Genomic DNA, 16,477 nt, shown 5'->3' with positions numbered 1-16,477 from the left:
GTAATGTGGGTTTAGTGCAGATAATATCCTCAGCATCTTGATTAGGGGCTGCAGAACGTAGGGTTCTTTAGGAAGACAAAAGTTGGTTTCATGGTGTAGCTCCCATAAACGTTAAGTTACAGATCCTACTGAATTACCGGCTTGACCACTGTTGACCTCAGCCTCTGGTGGTAAGGAAGAGTCAAAAGACAGTCCTCAGGAAGGTAGTTTACAAGTATTAAAAGTTTGAACTGCTTCACTTAAGCAAATATTCCGTGCACATAAAATTGTTTCCGCAGAGAATGTCAAAGAATGCTTTAGGGGCTACAGCGGTGGGTCTGTAGTCTCCTGCAGCAGTTGAGACCAGAATAAGTTGTGGTTCTTCCCATAAACTGTTAGCTACACTTAGATACTAAGAGCCATGGTTTATTATAATAGTACAGAATTAAACATTAGGAATCTATTTGCATGAGTTGTGAGAGCTATGAGGCTGTAATTGTATTGAGCCTCGGCTGCATGTGTGAAGCTTGTTGGAAAGGTTTTCACAACAGGATGGGGAAGAAGGTTGCTGGGGCAGATGTCCGAGGGAGCTGAAGGGTTTTACGTGAGGTTTAAGTGGGACGGAGAGCACACGAAGATGAAAAATGGTTTGTACCATGTAATTGTTCTTTTGGTGTGTTGGTAAATGGGCCTGCAAGGGTCTGTAAAGAGATTTGTACTCTTTCAATCACAAAATAACAACTTAATCAAAAGAGAACGCCTTTCTTAAAAGGATTTCATTAGGAAGCAAGCTAACCAAATGCAAAAGGCTGAATACAAAGGAGTATGGTGGAATCTGATATTACGCTGCGTGCTTCTTAAAACACGCTTCATTTAGTGAGAGGAACGTTGCAGCACTGGCAGGGTCATAAAGCATCTTCTAAAAACCTGAAATACTTCAGAAAACGCAATTCATTAGCTGAATTTTGACATCAATTTTTAAAAGGCTGACTGGAGTTGCAGAGGGCTCCTGATAACTTCCTCTGGAGGGGGTTCCTGGGCAAGGGAAGTACTTTAAATCTTTACCTTTCCAGTTGTGGAGTCTGTGTCTTTTTCAAGTTCATTTAAACATCTGAATAACTTCACCTTTAATGCTTTTTTTCCCCATCAGATTTCCTTTATATCCAAAAGGAGGGGAGAAGCTTCAGTTTGAATATGGAGTATATCTTCTCAACAAAAATATAGCACAGGTTGGTACACTAAGATTTTATTATTAATATCTACCATCTGCTTAGTGTCAGTGTGGCGAGAGTGTGCATCTGCTGTCTGGTGATGCTGTTTTCCATGGAGAACAATGGTGAACTATTTGGAGGTGTTCTCCAAATCACAAGCTTCACTTGCCTTATTGCTTCGTGCTAAGACTTTCTCCTGTGCTGCTTTAAGAAGGGCTTGCCAGCTAACAAGTAAATTTTCCCTTTCAAATAGTAAATACTGTGAGCGTACATGCCCTGTTTGGAAAATTGTGAATGTTTTCTGTTATTTTCATTACACTCAATTCATCTCATTCTCATTACTGTGTCATTTAATTTTGCTTTATTATTAACTGCCCTTTTACCTCTATACTTTTGATAAGAAAAGTCTTGCCAATGTATGACTCTTAAATTTTTAAAAGTCCTCTAATCATCCTCATTCCTTGTTCTTATGTGTTTTAAAAATCATCCTTTGCTTTGGCAAATGAATGTGATTTTTTTTCTTAACTTTTACAAGTTTACAGACTTTTATTCAAGAAGCACTAATACCTGCTGCCCACACATTTGGTATGGAATTCAGAAAATAGCCAAAAAGCTGGTCTCAGAGGGACCTGTAGAGGCTGTTCAGGCTGTTGCCCAACCCTAGGGCAGGGTCAGCTGCTCTGATTGGTTTGACAGTTTTATTCGTGAAAAATCCATTGCGGTTTTTTATACTTAATTTCTGGTTGTTTTTTTTTCCTTCCCAGTTCTCCTTTCCATCACTTCTTTCCTGTTCTACCCCTGAATTAGAGAAATGTTTTTGGGCTGTATCATTTGGTTTGTTTTTTAAGCTTGGGTTGCATTTACCATTTTCCAGACTTCTGGTATTTTGCCCGTGCTTAGTGTATTTTGGAAGATAACCTCCAATGGCTCTGAAATTACTTAAAGGCTAAAATGTCTTAAGATGAAGTTAATCAAGTCGTGCTAATCTTGGAAATTCACTTAACCAAGCTGTTAATATAACTTAGACTGTGACTCTTTGTTGCTGGCATTAATAATGGCAGCCAGCTGTTCACGCTTGACTTTCGTGGGGAAGACTAGAGCAAAAGAAGGGATTAAATACTCCCTTTCCTCCAAACAATTTGATAGCTTTCTCTCTCCGTTAGTACCAAATCAGTGCTGTCCTTAATCTATACTTGTGTAAATACATCAGTTCGTTCTGTCGCTTGTGAGTTGTGATGCTGCTTGCTTTGCTTTTCAGCCTCTTCTGGCTTTTGCCCTTGTGGTTCTGTGAGTTTGCTGTTCAGTTGTATCATGCAAGTACTGATTTATTTCTTAATTAAAATTACAAACTATTCATCGAGCCCAAGCTGGTAGTCTGTTTCCTGCAGTCTGGGTTAGTTGGCACTTGTACCTGTAGTGTCTCTTCTCTTTTTTAAAACAGAACTCTCACCGTGTCACTTCATCTGTTTTTTTTTCTTTTTGACTCGTCTCCTCAGAGATGTTACCACTGACCGACAGAGATCAGTCATTCTGGTTTTGTTCTTTTCCTATTTCCAAAGGACTGTGAACCGTTGAACTCATGGTCACTCACTCCTGTTGCCTTCCAAGTCCTTGCAGTTGATTTCCAAAATCATTGGCATGTTTTTAAACTCATAAAAGTAAACGAAGACTTTATTTTAAAGTACGTATTTGTATTTTAAAAGTTTCCAAGCTTGCATGGGGTCACTGCTGCTGGTACAAGCTATAATGGCCAAACTATTTGAAATGGTTTGTACAACACCAGTGGTTCACATGTTACATGTTGAGAATGTATGCCGTTGAATATAAAAACATAATAAAAGTAAATCAGAATTTGTTGGGGGGTTGATTCTACTACTTGTTTAATCAGGAAAGTGTTACTGAAGTCCACATAAATTGTTGTAGTCACCTTTGCTTTGACATTCTTCGTCAAACATTGCAGTTTTTATACTTCTGCCAGGAGGACGTTGTGAAAGCAGTGCGAAAAATCTGGCGTAGCAGATGGATACCGTGGAAAATATATCACAAAAGTTCTGTGCTCAGGGGCTGACTTGGTCTGGAACCTGAGATTGTTTGAATCCTTTGTGTTCCTTTGGAGGCTGGAATGTAATAGTTTTAGAATATCTTAAGGCTGCTTCGAGAAAAGCTTCCAGATAGGCTTAGTTCAAGTGAGCGTGAAAAGAATACGTGTAAAAAGATTGTTTGGATGGACAGTGAGAGCTGGTCTCTAGACCATCACAGCCTGTGAGGGAATCCTTTTAAGGCCCCAAAGCGTTGGCCTCAATTCAGGGAATGAGTCCTGCAAGCAAAGTTGCTCTGTCGTGATTTAGTCTGGATTGGATGCTTGACTCCCTCTGACTGCTGGGTGAGGATCGGAGGAAGATGGGAGCAACGCCACCAGCTCTAGCAGAGTTAAGGGAAGAGCTCAGGTCTCCATTGCCTTACTTGAATGCATCATGAAAGTCTTGATCACCGAGGGTGAGAAGCAAAAAGCCCAGAAAAACTTGAATCAACTTAAATAGCTTCTTGAAAGGATTTGTGTAAGCTTCCCCAGTTTCACAGAAGTTTTCTTGTTTTTTTTTCTTTCACCTGGAGTTCTTGGGGCAAGGAGAAATGTGAGTGGGGAAGAAGTGCGACTGGGTTGATATTAACTAAAATTACTGAAATCAAAACTCTTCTAGAGATAAAGCGGTACTGTTTTGTAAAACAGCAGGATAATAACAATGAAAACCACATCTTGCACTCAGGAGAATTCAGCTGGAATTAGAAGCAGCTCGGTGCTAGCTCGATAGAGCAGTTATTTGGAGAAACTTGCTTTGCTGTTACATTCCGAAGTCAAAACAATGTGTGTTAATTCCGAGAGTTCATAATAACTTCCATCTGTACGTGAGCACAAATTGTTTCAATCCCCATATTTTCTATTCATAATATTGAAGCCCTCATGATGTTCAGAGTAGCTTGTTATGTTGGATAATATTAGGTAAGACCATAAATTTCCAGTCGCGCTTTCAGCTCTTTGACTGTAACGAACATACAAGCGTGATATTTTTAAAGGGAAATTAATGACTTGTGCAATAATATGGACAAAAAAAAAATCGCTGTCATTCCAGGGCGTTGTCAGAGGTGAAGCAGAATACGGTTGCTAAAAATGGCAGTGAATTGGTTGGCTCTCGTAAGTGTTAGGTATTGGGAGATACTGACAGGTAGCTGGCCCCACAAACTTGTTAGCTGCTGAGTTATGGATGCGTGTGGAGTATCAGAGGAAGGTGAAAATTTAACAGGAAAATGGAATGAACTCTTGCATAGGTGTTCACACCATGAAAACCTCCCTTTCGAGTGGATAAATATCAAGTCATCACCGAAGAGTTGAGTATTTCTGCTCAAGCTGAGCACAGCACACAGCATGGGTAAGGAAACATCTCCAGGACAGTGTTCTCATCTCTCCAAACGTGGTGTGTGTCTCACAGCTCATCTCGATCATGGACACGGTGGCCATGATAAGTTTGTGTCACAAGTCCTTGAGCAGCGTAGGTCTTGGTGCTCCAGGCCTTTTGCTCTCAGCTCCTTAAATTTTTTATAACCTTCAAGCGTGGGGTGTAAGTACAGCGTCTGAATCTCAAATCATGTGTCTGCAGAAAGAAAGAAGCTTTCCTGCTGCTTGCTGGCTTTTTTGCTGTCTCCCTCCTGCATTCCCAGAGTCTTAACAGCTCAGGCCTGCCTTCGATGTAGGTTCTTCATTGCATATGAAGAGATGACCTTACTAACCATGACTTCAGTGACCATCCCTCTTGAGGTGAGTCCTTAATGAGCACACACAATGTCCTTGCTGGAGGAAGCCTGACCCTAAGTTGTATACGAGTTGACGTTAGATGGCTTCTTTCCTCCTGTATTGGTTATTTCTAACCCATACATATACAACATATAGCCATTGAAGAGAGTGTGAGTCTGCCATCTTGTTCATGAAACTACCAATTCCTTTGGGTATTCACAAGGTTGTCTCTTGCATGATATGTGCCAGTCACGCTATTCCTTATCCAGTTGCAAGATTGCTTGGAGAGGAAATAATTACTTCATAGCTATAGAGCTAGATTCTTCTGGTCCCAGCCAGAAGGGGTTTCACTGCAGCTATTTCATGTCAAGAGGTCAATGAATTCATTTGCAGCTCTGCATACGAAATGATTTGGTTTTCCAGTGAATCTCTAAAGGGGATAGAAGTTGATTATCTTCTAGATTTCTTATTTGGAGTCTTAGCCCAACTTCCATATAGAATCACAGATTGGTTTGGGTTGGAAGGGACGTAAAAGATCATCCAGTTCCAACCCCCTGCCATAGGCCGGGACGCCACCCACTAGATCATGTTGGCCAAGGCCCCATCCAGCCTGGCCTTGAACACCTCCAGGGATGGGGCATCCACAGCTCCTCTGGGCAACCTGTGCCAGTGCCTCGCTGCCCTTTGAGTGAAGAACTTCCTCCTAATCTCTAACCTAAATCTCCCTTCTTTTAGTTTAAGACCATTCCCCCTTGTTCTATCTTTATCTGCCTGAGCAAAAAGTTGCTCTCCATCTTTTTATAAGCCCCCTTTAAATATTGAAAAGCTACAGTGAAGTCTCCCTGGAGTCTTCTCCAGGCTGAACATCCCCAGTTCTCTCAGCCTGTCTTCATAGCAGAGGAGCTCCAGCCCTCTGATCAACTTCGTGGCCTCCTCTGGACCCTCTCTAACACCCCACATCCTTCTCGTGCTGGGTTCCCCAGCCCATCTGGCTTTAGTGGACAAGACCTTGGAACGACGGTGTTCAGTCCTTGCATCAGCTACTGGCTGTTGAAAGGAGGCTCACAAAACAAACAGTTTTTGGACTCTTTTACAACTCTTTGTTTCCCTAGGGCTAAGTGGAGGAGCGAATGTGTCTAGCCTTACCAGGTTCATCACTGGGGTTTGTCAGAGAGACTCTGCAGTTGGTGGCAGTCGGAACAAACGTTCCCAGCCATCACCTCCAGGTCTTGTGGAGTCGTCTTCGTTTGTACTGCGTGAGTGTTTTTCTGATCATGTTGGATACGTGTTCAGGATCGTCTCACAAGTCAAGGCTTCTCTTCAGATCCAGCCTTGATTTGTTTTGTCTGACAAGGGATGAGTGATGTTAGTCTGATATTCCTATCCACATTGGCATGGTTTGTTCAACCCTGGCCAGCAAATAGTTCTGCTTTCATCTGACAGTCATTAGCAAGAGATGAACTTTGCTATTTGACAGGAAAAAATCACTCGAACAATCTTCTGTCAGTTCTCCCAAGGAAGCTTGTTTATTTTCACATCGTTGCACTAGAGATCCACGCAAGGAACTTTTGTCTAGCCCTCCTTTTTCATGTCCAGAGTCGCAGCGTCCACATGGTGGCAGGCAACATTTACACGCTTTATAGAGATGTTGCTCAGCCATTGCTGCTCTCCTGGGAACGCTGCTCGTTGTTCTTGTAGCTTGTCTAATGCACGAGGTAAGTAACCTTCCCAGAAGCATGGAAGAAAAGCAAAATTCTTAATGTTTGTGGTAAAACTGGTATCTTTCTATTAGCTGCATGAAATAAGTCAAATGCTTATGTGCTAGGGCAATATGTAAGAAACTGCTCTGAAAATGAGCTCTTAAACATGAAATGAGGCAAGATGTCCAGCTCCTGGCTCTGTTAGGCTATCTACCATGTGAGAAAATCAACTTTATAATAGAACCTATTAAACTTTTCCATGGGAAGTTGAACGGCAGAAATGTTAGGAGTAGAAATTTGTTTTGGCAATAAACACTACCGAGCAGAAGTGTCTTAAAGAGTTCTGTGGGTATCGGTGTAGATGCAGTGGTTATGACCCTTAGAGCGTAGGATACTGTGACTTGCACACTACATCTTTTATGAGGCCCCTAAACTAGGATCATAAAACGTACAGTTCAGAAAGAATGCACTCTCTGAATTTGTGGCCAATTTAACTGCACAGGGAAAAGTGTTGTTGAAAGAGCACAGGTTGAAGCCAGAGCTGAGTCCTCATCTCACGAAGTGCCAAGCATTCATTTTAATGTTAAGAGGAAGGGACTGCACCTGAAAAACCACAAAGTACCTTCTCCAGCTGCACAGAGCCAAAAGCTTTTAGGAGAGGTTTCACTCCTGAAAGTCTCCGAGGGCAGCAGCGGGCTGATACCTAGCCAGATCATTTAGAATTGGGGAATTTACATATGTTTTTTTTTGCAAGCTTGTTGGAAGGCTTCCTTTTTTTCCTTTCCTATCTCCCATGCCAAGATAAAATAGGTTGAAATGAGGCTGGATTAGCTGTAACAGCAGTCACCCTTTCATTCAGATGAAAGCCTGCCTATCCTTGCCCGGAGGCAATCTGCAGTGATCAGCGAAGGCTTGCCGAGGAGCAGACCTTGGCTCCCAGCTCGTACTGACCACAGCACCTGCAGCTGGAGCCTGGGCAACGTGGTTGGGTAGGAGGATATTGCTGGCACCACCTGCTGTGCCTGGAGCCACTTCTCCAAAATAATTTTGGGGACGCATGCCGGCAGGCATGCTCTGGGTGTTAGATCACTCGTGTTCTGCGTAGCTGTCATCGTCTCTGCACGTTAGCTCTTTGGCCTGCTAAGTAAAGATCAGAAAAATGAGTAAGTGATTAAAATAGAACCAAGATTCAGTAATCAAAAGACAAATGGGCTCCTGATAGAGTTAAGCTGACATGCACACATACGATTGCCAACTTAAACTTCTTTGTAGTTCATGTAAGCGTTGCCTTTTGAAATTGAAAGAGATAGGAGAGCGGGAAGTCTGTTATCAAGCCATGGCACAACATATTAGTGTAGGAAAAAGATGTGGTATATAATATTTCCTAACGAGTAGGGTGTGTGCTCTGGAGACAAAGCTTGACTTTCAGATATAAAGCATTAGCACCTGTGGAATTCAGACCTCGTTTGTGCTCCTGTCCCTTCCTTTGGGAGCCTTCTCACTTTCTGCTGTGCTGCCATCTCTCCGTGGAAGGAAAACATGCTAGGACACATACAGCCGCTGGCTTGTCCTTTCCTGAAACCCAGCTTGCTTAATGAGTAAGAATTACTTTCACCTGTCACAAGCAAGTGACAAGCTGTGACTTCTTTTTCGCTGAGCTTCTGTTGTTGTTTTCATTTCTCCATCCACCCATGCCCTTTGTTCTTCTGTTGTTCTGTGCTCCGTGGGGCAGGGTCTGCCTCATACTTCTGGATAGGATTTGGCACATCAGGGCACAAATCCTGTTTTGAAAGCTGCGGCTATGACAGCTGCTTAATCACCCATAAATGCCTTTCAGGCTTGTTATGTACCATGGTTGAAACTTCAAGCAAGTCATTTTCTGACAAAAGGAATAAAAGTGTCTGATATGTATTGGCTCGTTGAGTTTTTGATCAGTCCAGGACGCTTAGAAATACAGAGCTTGAAAGTATTTATTTTTCAAGGGACTTGACGTACTAAAGGGAACATAAGCACCTTTCTTTGGCCTGGTGCCTAATTCACATAAACATTTCTCAATATTGTGTAAATAGTAATAATAAAAGCTGTTTCAGTTTGCTAAATATAAGCTGTTAGTTGTTCTTGAGAAGGTTGTTGCTTAATAGATTTTGATTTAGTGACCCTGGCTTTAGCTTTTAAGTTCAAATATTCTCTATCATATATGAAATTATTTCCAGTATTGGTGTGGCTTAGCGTTTCTTGGTGTTTGCTGAAGGATGGCATTGTGGTGAAAGGAAAACAGTCTTAACCCAGGTTAAGCTATTGATGTTATACTCCGTGAATGAGAAGTCTTTCCACTTTATTCCAAATCTACTATTTTGTCAGAAATCAGTCTCTTTTGCCTGCTAAAAGTAGAGTAATGGATGCCTGGGAAGACACTCAGCTGGGGTGATGAAACATTGGGGCAGGGAGCTGAGAAACCCCAAATTCTCTGCGTGGTCTCTGGTACGGGCTTAATCACTTGCTCTTTAAATGATGCTTTCTAGAAGCAAGAGCGTTTTTGCTTTGAAGTAACAGGTTTCAGAAGGAACAGATCTGGATCAGTGCTGTAGAAAAACTGCCAAGAAACTCAGTTTCACCCATTTTATGTTGAAGGAGTGAGTAGGACCACGTGCAAATTTCCCAAAAACTTGCTTGGAAACTATTGCGTGGCTCTGAACCCTCATCAAGTGAGGAAACCTCGTTGGTGGTAGAGGTGTTCACAGGCATGTGCAGATGCTCGGCCACCCCCTGGCTTCTGGAGTAGCCCTGGTGAGGCCACGCAGCCTCTCAGCTTCTGTTACAGTCGCTCTGATTTCCAGCCTAATGAAATGGGTCAGTTCGCTGTACTTACCTGTGCACTCACAAAACTACTACACTTTTTGTGTCTGTAGGTAAAAAAGCAAACTTAAAATGTTCTCGTGCAGTCGGGAAGCTAAAGGTATAAAGCAAATGGTACGTGTAAGACAGAGGTACAGAGCGTTACTTGTCTTTCTCGTGGCTTTTGTACATTTAACCTTTTGTTCTGTGCCTGTTGCAGTGATTTTTTTAAATACAAACATTTAGGCTGAATGAAGTCATAGGAAGTAAGTGTGCCCACATCTCATAATCCAATAAACATCGCTGTGATGCCGAGGTGTTTTAAGTTCTGACCTGAACCTGGAAAGGTTATGCTGCATAGTTTCATCTCATCGAGCTACAGCACAGCAAGTCTACAGCCGAACAGTAAACGTGGTTTTAGTTATTTGAGTGCTTCACTGGGGAAAGGGGGAAGCTTTTCTGAGGCCAGTAACTGCTCTATCTTCTAAATTGCTTTTTTTTTAATGTTCTTTCTGTAAAATGGTCCTGGTATATGAGAGGCACCTTTATGGGCAAGGGGGCCCACCTATGTTATTTTTATAACAAGCCCCCTAACCACCAAATTTTACAGGAATAGTTTACCGATGTAAGAGGCTGTTTCCCTCAGCCTGTCTCTGACAGTGGTTTCCCATATCCTTACTGGGACACCGGCCTCGAACCACGAAGGCTAACGTTTGAGACCTCTCTGGAGAGGTATTGTATTTACTGTCAGGAAGGGCTTCACTAGTACGAGCAAGAGTCTTGGAGGAAACGCAGCTTTTGGCTCATCGAGATGTTTAGTTCTGCAGTGTGTTGTGCATGTACTCAAACACGTACTCCGATTTCCTTATTTTCTTGTGGTCTATCTCCAGTAAACACTCTTGCTGTGAAACCAGAATCCAGTGTTAAATATCGCCTATTATCAGACTTCGGTTTTAAAAATTTGAAGAAAACTCGTAAATTTCTGGTGGGATTTTACAGCTTGCTGAGCATTAACATTCAGGCTGCTGCTGCTTGCAGATAATGGTTAGGCTTTGTGTTTTTGTGGATGCGAGATGAAGAAGCAACTTAATGCAATTCTAAGGTAAATCAGAAGGTAGAAGGGAAGTAGATCTGTTATCAGTAGAGAATATTTCCCTTGTCACTGTTGAATCACTTCTGTACTTGCATTTCATGCCTGAATTTCCCCTGCCTTTCAGATGGACGTGGATTAAAATCCTCCGGGGCGAGAAGGGAGGAAAGAAGGCAGATTGTTTATGGGATAGCAAGAACCAGTGGTGAGGAAAAAGTTACCATATGAACTTGATGTAGTTTGTGAGAACTGAGTGAATTAGAGCTCCATGCTAACTCAACGTGCGCAGACACTTAGCCATAACATCAACGTTTCCCAAATGTAGCATTCACCCTCTTGGAGCAGTGACCTTGCAGCATCTTGACTCTCAGATGTCACTGCTACAGACCTAAGTAAAAGAAGAGGTGAATATCTTCTTCCTAGAAGCCTCTCCCTTATCAATGGGATGGGATCAGCCTGTTTTAGACCGAACATGTTATAAAAATAAGTGTGATTGTAAGCAGCCTTTCAAGGGACAGCATAAAACAGTTGTTATCCCATTGCTGCTTTGATTCCTGTTTGTGTGCTTTATTTGTTATTGCTAAATGTGATGGGAGTCCTTGAAGGCAGTTTTCCTGAAGGCTTTTCTTATGCATGCTGGGTCAGCTTGAGCAATTTTGTGTGCTCAGTGGATTAATGGAGGTACATGGATTTTCAAAGTGGCTGATGTCACTTATTTCTTCTGTTAGTTTAGTACTCTTAGAAGAATTGCAAAATTAACATCTGCTTTTCGAGGTGGACCTCTGAACAGCATTGAAATCCACTTGGGAGAGGAAGGCAGGTGTTGGCATATCAATGTACTAGTCAGCAAAACAGTAAAAAACAGCTCTGTATCTGAGCACTTCTTGTTTTGGATGAGGATTTTGGATGAGGACTGTCACTTCTATGGCAGTCTCTGTTCCTTCCAAAAGTGAGGTTGACAAGAACTTTACAACAAATCTTCATCTCAGTACTTGCTGTATTGCTTTCTTACCTCTCCTACTTCCTAAGAAGCTTGGGGGAGTAAATCGTTAGATTTACTTCCAATCTTGATAGATATTAATACGCTGCCAGTCTTTTAAATATGAAAAGTCAAAATGAATTTTAAATTCTTAATTTTGAGATAGGCTGTCTAAGGAGCTAATTGATACCATGATGTGTTTCACTAATGTTGCAGCTTCGGGGTTCTGCAGTAAACCTCCAGAGGGGGGAACAACCAGCTAGACTTAATGAAACAAAGGAGAGCAACACGTTAAGAGTGCAAATAATCTCAAATTTTATAATTTCCCCCCAAAGGTATAAACACACACAACTGTTTATATAGCAGCAGGCATTATTTCACTGATCCCCCAAGGTTGTTTATATAGCAACAGGCATTATAACAACACTTTCTGTTTTCATTATTGCAGTGCTTAGTCATCTGAATCCCAGCCAGTGCTCCTTCGTACTCCGAAAAGTCATCCAGGATCTTGTAAAACAATTAACTATGTCATTTTATTAAAACTTGCTTTTTATATTTGTGTCCCAGCGTTTGACATCCTCTGAAAACCTTATGTATATGCTTGGCTTCTAACCAGTGCTGTGAACTTCATTGAAAGAACATTTTTGCTTCTATTTTTGTTTGTGTGTGTTCGCATTTGTGGAGCAGATGTCCTTTTAAGTTCTTGAAGCTATTAAAAAAAAAAAAGCCTCGTTTAACTGAAAATAATTCCAAAACTGCTCAACTGCCCTAAGAATACATGAACATGGATAGTGTAATAGTGACTTGGGTACCCCTGTTGTGTAGATAAAGATAGTTTTACAACAGCACGCTACCACGTTGACGACCTGCTGACTGAAGTACCTCTTGTCTGAGACCAAAGAAGTGCAAAAATGCTGCAGGTTTCGGTGCAGACTCGAGTATTATGCACAGCAAGCACTGAAGTGGCCGGTGTCCTGAACTTTATGAACACAGTCTGAGCTACGAGACTGCTCCCACGTGTCTTAGAACAAGATGAATATGGCTGGGGAAGCAATGTGGGAAATGATGAACAGATGAGTTTGGGATTGGAGTCGTTGGGAGCTCCTAAAAAAAAAAAAAAAAAAAAGGGTATTCCAGACCAGGTACTCTGTGGTTTCTCTTTGGAAGTAAATGCATGTGCTCTTGTACCACTAGATATTAAATACTCTTACGGGCATTAGGATAGGAAATGGCCTACTCTTTGCACCTAAATGCAGGATATCGTTATTTTTCTTAAGAGGCAAAAGCCCTAATTTCAATCTTGGGTGCAACCCAATATTACGCAGAAATAGGAAGATAGCTAAGTGCTTTCTTTTTAAGCCAGTTTAAGTGAAAAAGTTTAATAGCTCTAGTATTTCCTACCTTATGGAGTTTGTAGGAGTGGCTGAACCCATGCAGGTTTGTATTTTAGTTTATTGGCAAATGGGGTGGCTGTGCTTGTCATGATCTGGTGAATGAATACTTATCTTTGAGCTGTTATCTTTAGAAGGGGGGTAACCTCTTATGTCATCTTACATGATTTTAATTAAGTATAGCTGTCTGATTGACAAGATAAATGACCTGGAAGATGTTTGGGTAGCAGCAGTGGATTGTAGAGATGCTCGGGGTGGAGCTGCTCCCTGCCGAGGCACAGGGAGCTTCGATCCAGGCACTGCACAGAAGGAACTTCAGGTAGAAGCTGGAGCAATGCAACACATTTCTTCTACGCAAAGCAAAGAGTTTAAACCAGTTGTGCCCTGCTTGCTGCAAGTTCAGGTGAACTTGTTTGTTGAGCCTCACCTTCAGCTAATGCTGTGGTGTTTTGTTAGCTGGAACAATTCTCTTAAATTCCATCAAAAGGCAAAGAATAGAAGCCTTTTAGTAGGAAGTTAATGTGTGCTTTAAGAAAAAAGCTTTCACTCTGGGAACTGTTGTTTTAAATGCAGCTTGTTTCTGTGTTTATGGATCTCTGAGATGCTGGAAGAAATAGCAGAGCATGATATAAAATACCCACTAGTGTGATAGGCAGGTCTTTTATAAAGATAGACTTGTCCTTAATTGTCCTTAATATGAATTTAATATCTTATTTCTTTAGATTCTTCTGTACAGGCGCTTCCCGAAACTGTCTTAGAACAAATCAAAACTCAGAGACTTTACAGAAGCAGACTCAAGGCAGCTACCTACTAGTAGTTACAAATACTGTCTTCTCTTCCAAGACTACTTATAACACTGAAATTAAGTTTATCATACAGGTTTTCTAATGTCAGAGGTTACAGATGCAAGTTTTCTGAAAAAAGGATCACATTAGATGAATTCAGGTTTGTTTTTAAAGATCTTAGAGAACCATACTCTCTTTGCCATTATGTTTTCCTACCCTCTTTACATCTCGAGTTAGCTAACTTGGAAAGCTCTCAGTTACCCCAGAAGCCAAAGTAACAAAGCTCAGTGAAATGTTGAAACTTTCTCATTTTGAGACGAGTAAAAGGAATTTATCTGTGATTGAAGGAAATTAGAAGGTGAGTTATTTTCTTAAATATCAATACCCTTAAGCTCTTCTGTCTTGAACTCTTCATAAAGCGTGTGCATCCTGTTTGCTGCCTCTTGCTTCTGTGGGGTAAGAATTGCTGGTGACTGGTTTGAGAGCAGAATTAGGAAGCTCTGTGAAGTGCCTGATGTCTTCAGCTTGTTTCCCGGTGCGTTTACTCCGTGATTTTGCTCAGTCACACAGCATTTCACGCAGCACTTGGGAAAATGAAGCTGCGTAGAGGAGCTAAATATTAGTAAGGAAATGGCAATTAATATTTTATTGCCTGAGCATCATTAATGATTACTTACGGTCCCGTGGTGTATACACAGTCATAAATGGGAGCACAAATCTTGGGCGCTTGTTCATTCAAATTAAAACAGGCACGTTTTCTTTGGATGGCTGGTCTGTAATATCCTGGAGGAACAATCTAATCTTTAAATAAAACGCTGCGCTTGTGAGTGATACTTGGTTCCTTTGGAAACTTAGTGTGGGGCGGGTGGAAATGGTGCTGTTTAACAGCAGCAATTGAAAATCAAACTGTTTCTTAGGAGAATCAGAACAGCATGCAGACACCTCCTGCTGCTCCTCTTCCTACCCAGACTCTGTTTCACTGCTCTTCTTCTTGCTGCCTTTCTCTCTGCATCTTCTGCTGGTGAGCACAAGGAAGAGAAGTTCTGTTTTCTCAAATAAAAGAGAAATCTCAGGGTTTCTCCTTCTACATTTGTTTTTGCTGTCGGCTGTGCATGTGGTGGGTTCTCCAGGAGAGAGATTTTTAGGTTCACTTTGTAAATATATCATCATCAGCTTGTATTGATAAAGTCACTTAAGGCAATATCCCTTTTCTTGAGGCAATTACAAAGATGGGGTAGAATGTAATTTATAAAGTTAAACCCATCATTTTTTTCTAGAGGTTTCACAAAACTTGCATCCTAACTTTACATACTATTTATACTATATTTTTTTAGCAGAAGCAATGTTTTTGTACATGTCTTTTGATACAAGTGTGTCCCAAGTGCATTCTTCTGATCTTGGCTGTTGGAAATAGAGGTCCTTTAATCCAATTCTTTTCATGGTATGAAACCTTAGAATTTAAGGATGACTGTAAAAATGGGTATTCTATAAAAAAAAAAAAAAAAAGATTGTAGTAGGAGGAACAAATGTAATGGTTTTAATTTTATTTTTTTGCTTTTTTTCATTTTTTTGCCCCAGGCTAGTTCTTTGGTTAACCAAATCCACTGTAATCCCATCAGGAGAATGTGGTGATCATTTAGTAATTTTTATTGTATGCTTGTCTTAATCCAGGTTCCGTCACTGTAGCAGAAAATATGAACCTAGACCCACCATATGACTTGGCTGTGTCCATATGGAAATAATAAACTGTGTAATAAATGGCCTCCTGTTGTACAATGCAGTGCCGAGGATGATTTTCTTCCAAAGCAATTTTTCTTTCTAAAACTCAGACAAGCATAGAAATCATTCCCAATTTCAAGAGCCTTTTTCTATGGAGAAACTGTTTAGGTCTTTGTTGGGGAAGTCGCATGGGCTCCTGGTTCAGGTCAGAAACCTTTCTAACTCAGAGGATGCTTGCCTACATCTTGATTTCATGAATTACGGAAACAGGTGTGTAGCTCAAAGAAATATAATATTTAAGTGGTATTATTCAATATTTTAGCAGCTAGCTTCATCAGTACCGAATTTGTGCAGGTCTGAGGCAAGGTGCAACTTCTAGAGGGTTTTAATATCTGCTGACAACTGCCTATCAATTTGATACTGCTTCATTCCAATATTCTTTATAATGACACTGGAATTTAGGGATATTTTCCATATTTGAACCACACGAGGGGTAAATCACCCTGCAGATCTTCCCTGAAGTTTTGGGATTCAAACCTGAAGACTTTCCCTTCCTTCCATGTGCCATTTTCTTCAAAGGCGTTTTTAGCCGGGGACTTTTTAAGTGAGTAGTTTATAATGATCAGCAGTGAATTAAACTGTATGTACTTCGTTTTGATAACCTGAGGGTAAAAACAAGTTGCAGTTTGCATGGAGTCAGTGTATTGGAGCTTTTAATTTCTGGTTGCATCTCCTTAATTCCAGGTAGGAATTCATACTTGGGCTAAAGCAGGTCGATGTTAGAACCTGCTCTCTGAGCCATGTGGCATTGGGTTTAATTACGAAAATAGTATAAATGTTGATATAAACTGTTAAAAGAACCCAGATTTAGTTCAGCCCTGTGACAGTCTGTATTTTTACTAGTTGATGTTGCTGTAATAATTCCTCTACTGATTCCAGCTAACACTGATACACTTAGGATGACAGACGACACTTGCATGGAAATAAATTTTTCGAATTGG

The 16,477-nt window shown here is 41.1% G+C and overlaps 1 protein-coding gene across 3 annotated transcripts in view; it reads left to right on the top strand.

Annotated features, from left to right (window-relative positions):
• Positions 1–16,477, top strand: part of UVRAG (UV radiation resistance associated) — a 94,761-nt gene that overhangs the window by 64,635 nt on the left and 13,649 nt on the right. For 2 of the 3 annotated variants that reach the window (XM_040544621.1, XM_040544622.1), the window contains exon 13: positions 1,130–1,208. In XM_040544621.1, the coding sequence (XP_040400555.1) occupies positions 1,130–1,208 (79 nt within the window). Of the gene's footprint in view, positions 1–1,129; positions 1,209–12,029; positions 12,197–16,477 lie in introns of those variants that run through there. The other variant, XM_040544623.1, reaches the window with a different exon arrangement.

The sequence above is a fragment of the Cygnus olor genome, chromosome 1, assembly GCF_009769625.2.
Source record: "Cygnus olor isolate bCygOlo1 chromosome 1, bCygOlo1.pri.v2, whole genome shotgun sequence".
In the NCBI taxonomy this organism is placed as follows: domain Eukaryota; kingdom Metazoa; phylum Chordata; class Aves; order Anseriformes; family Anatidae; genus Cygnus; species Cygnus olor.
The sequence above is the reverse complement of the archived record's forward strand: the minus strand, read 5'-3'. Positions and strand labels throughout refer to the sequence as shown.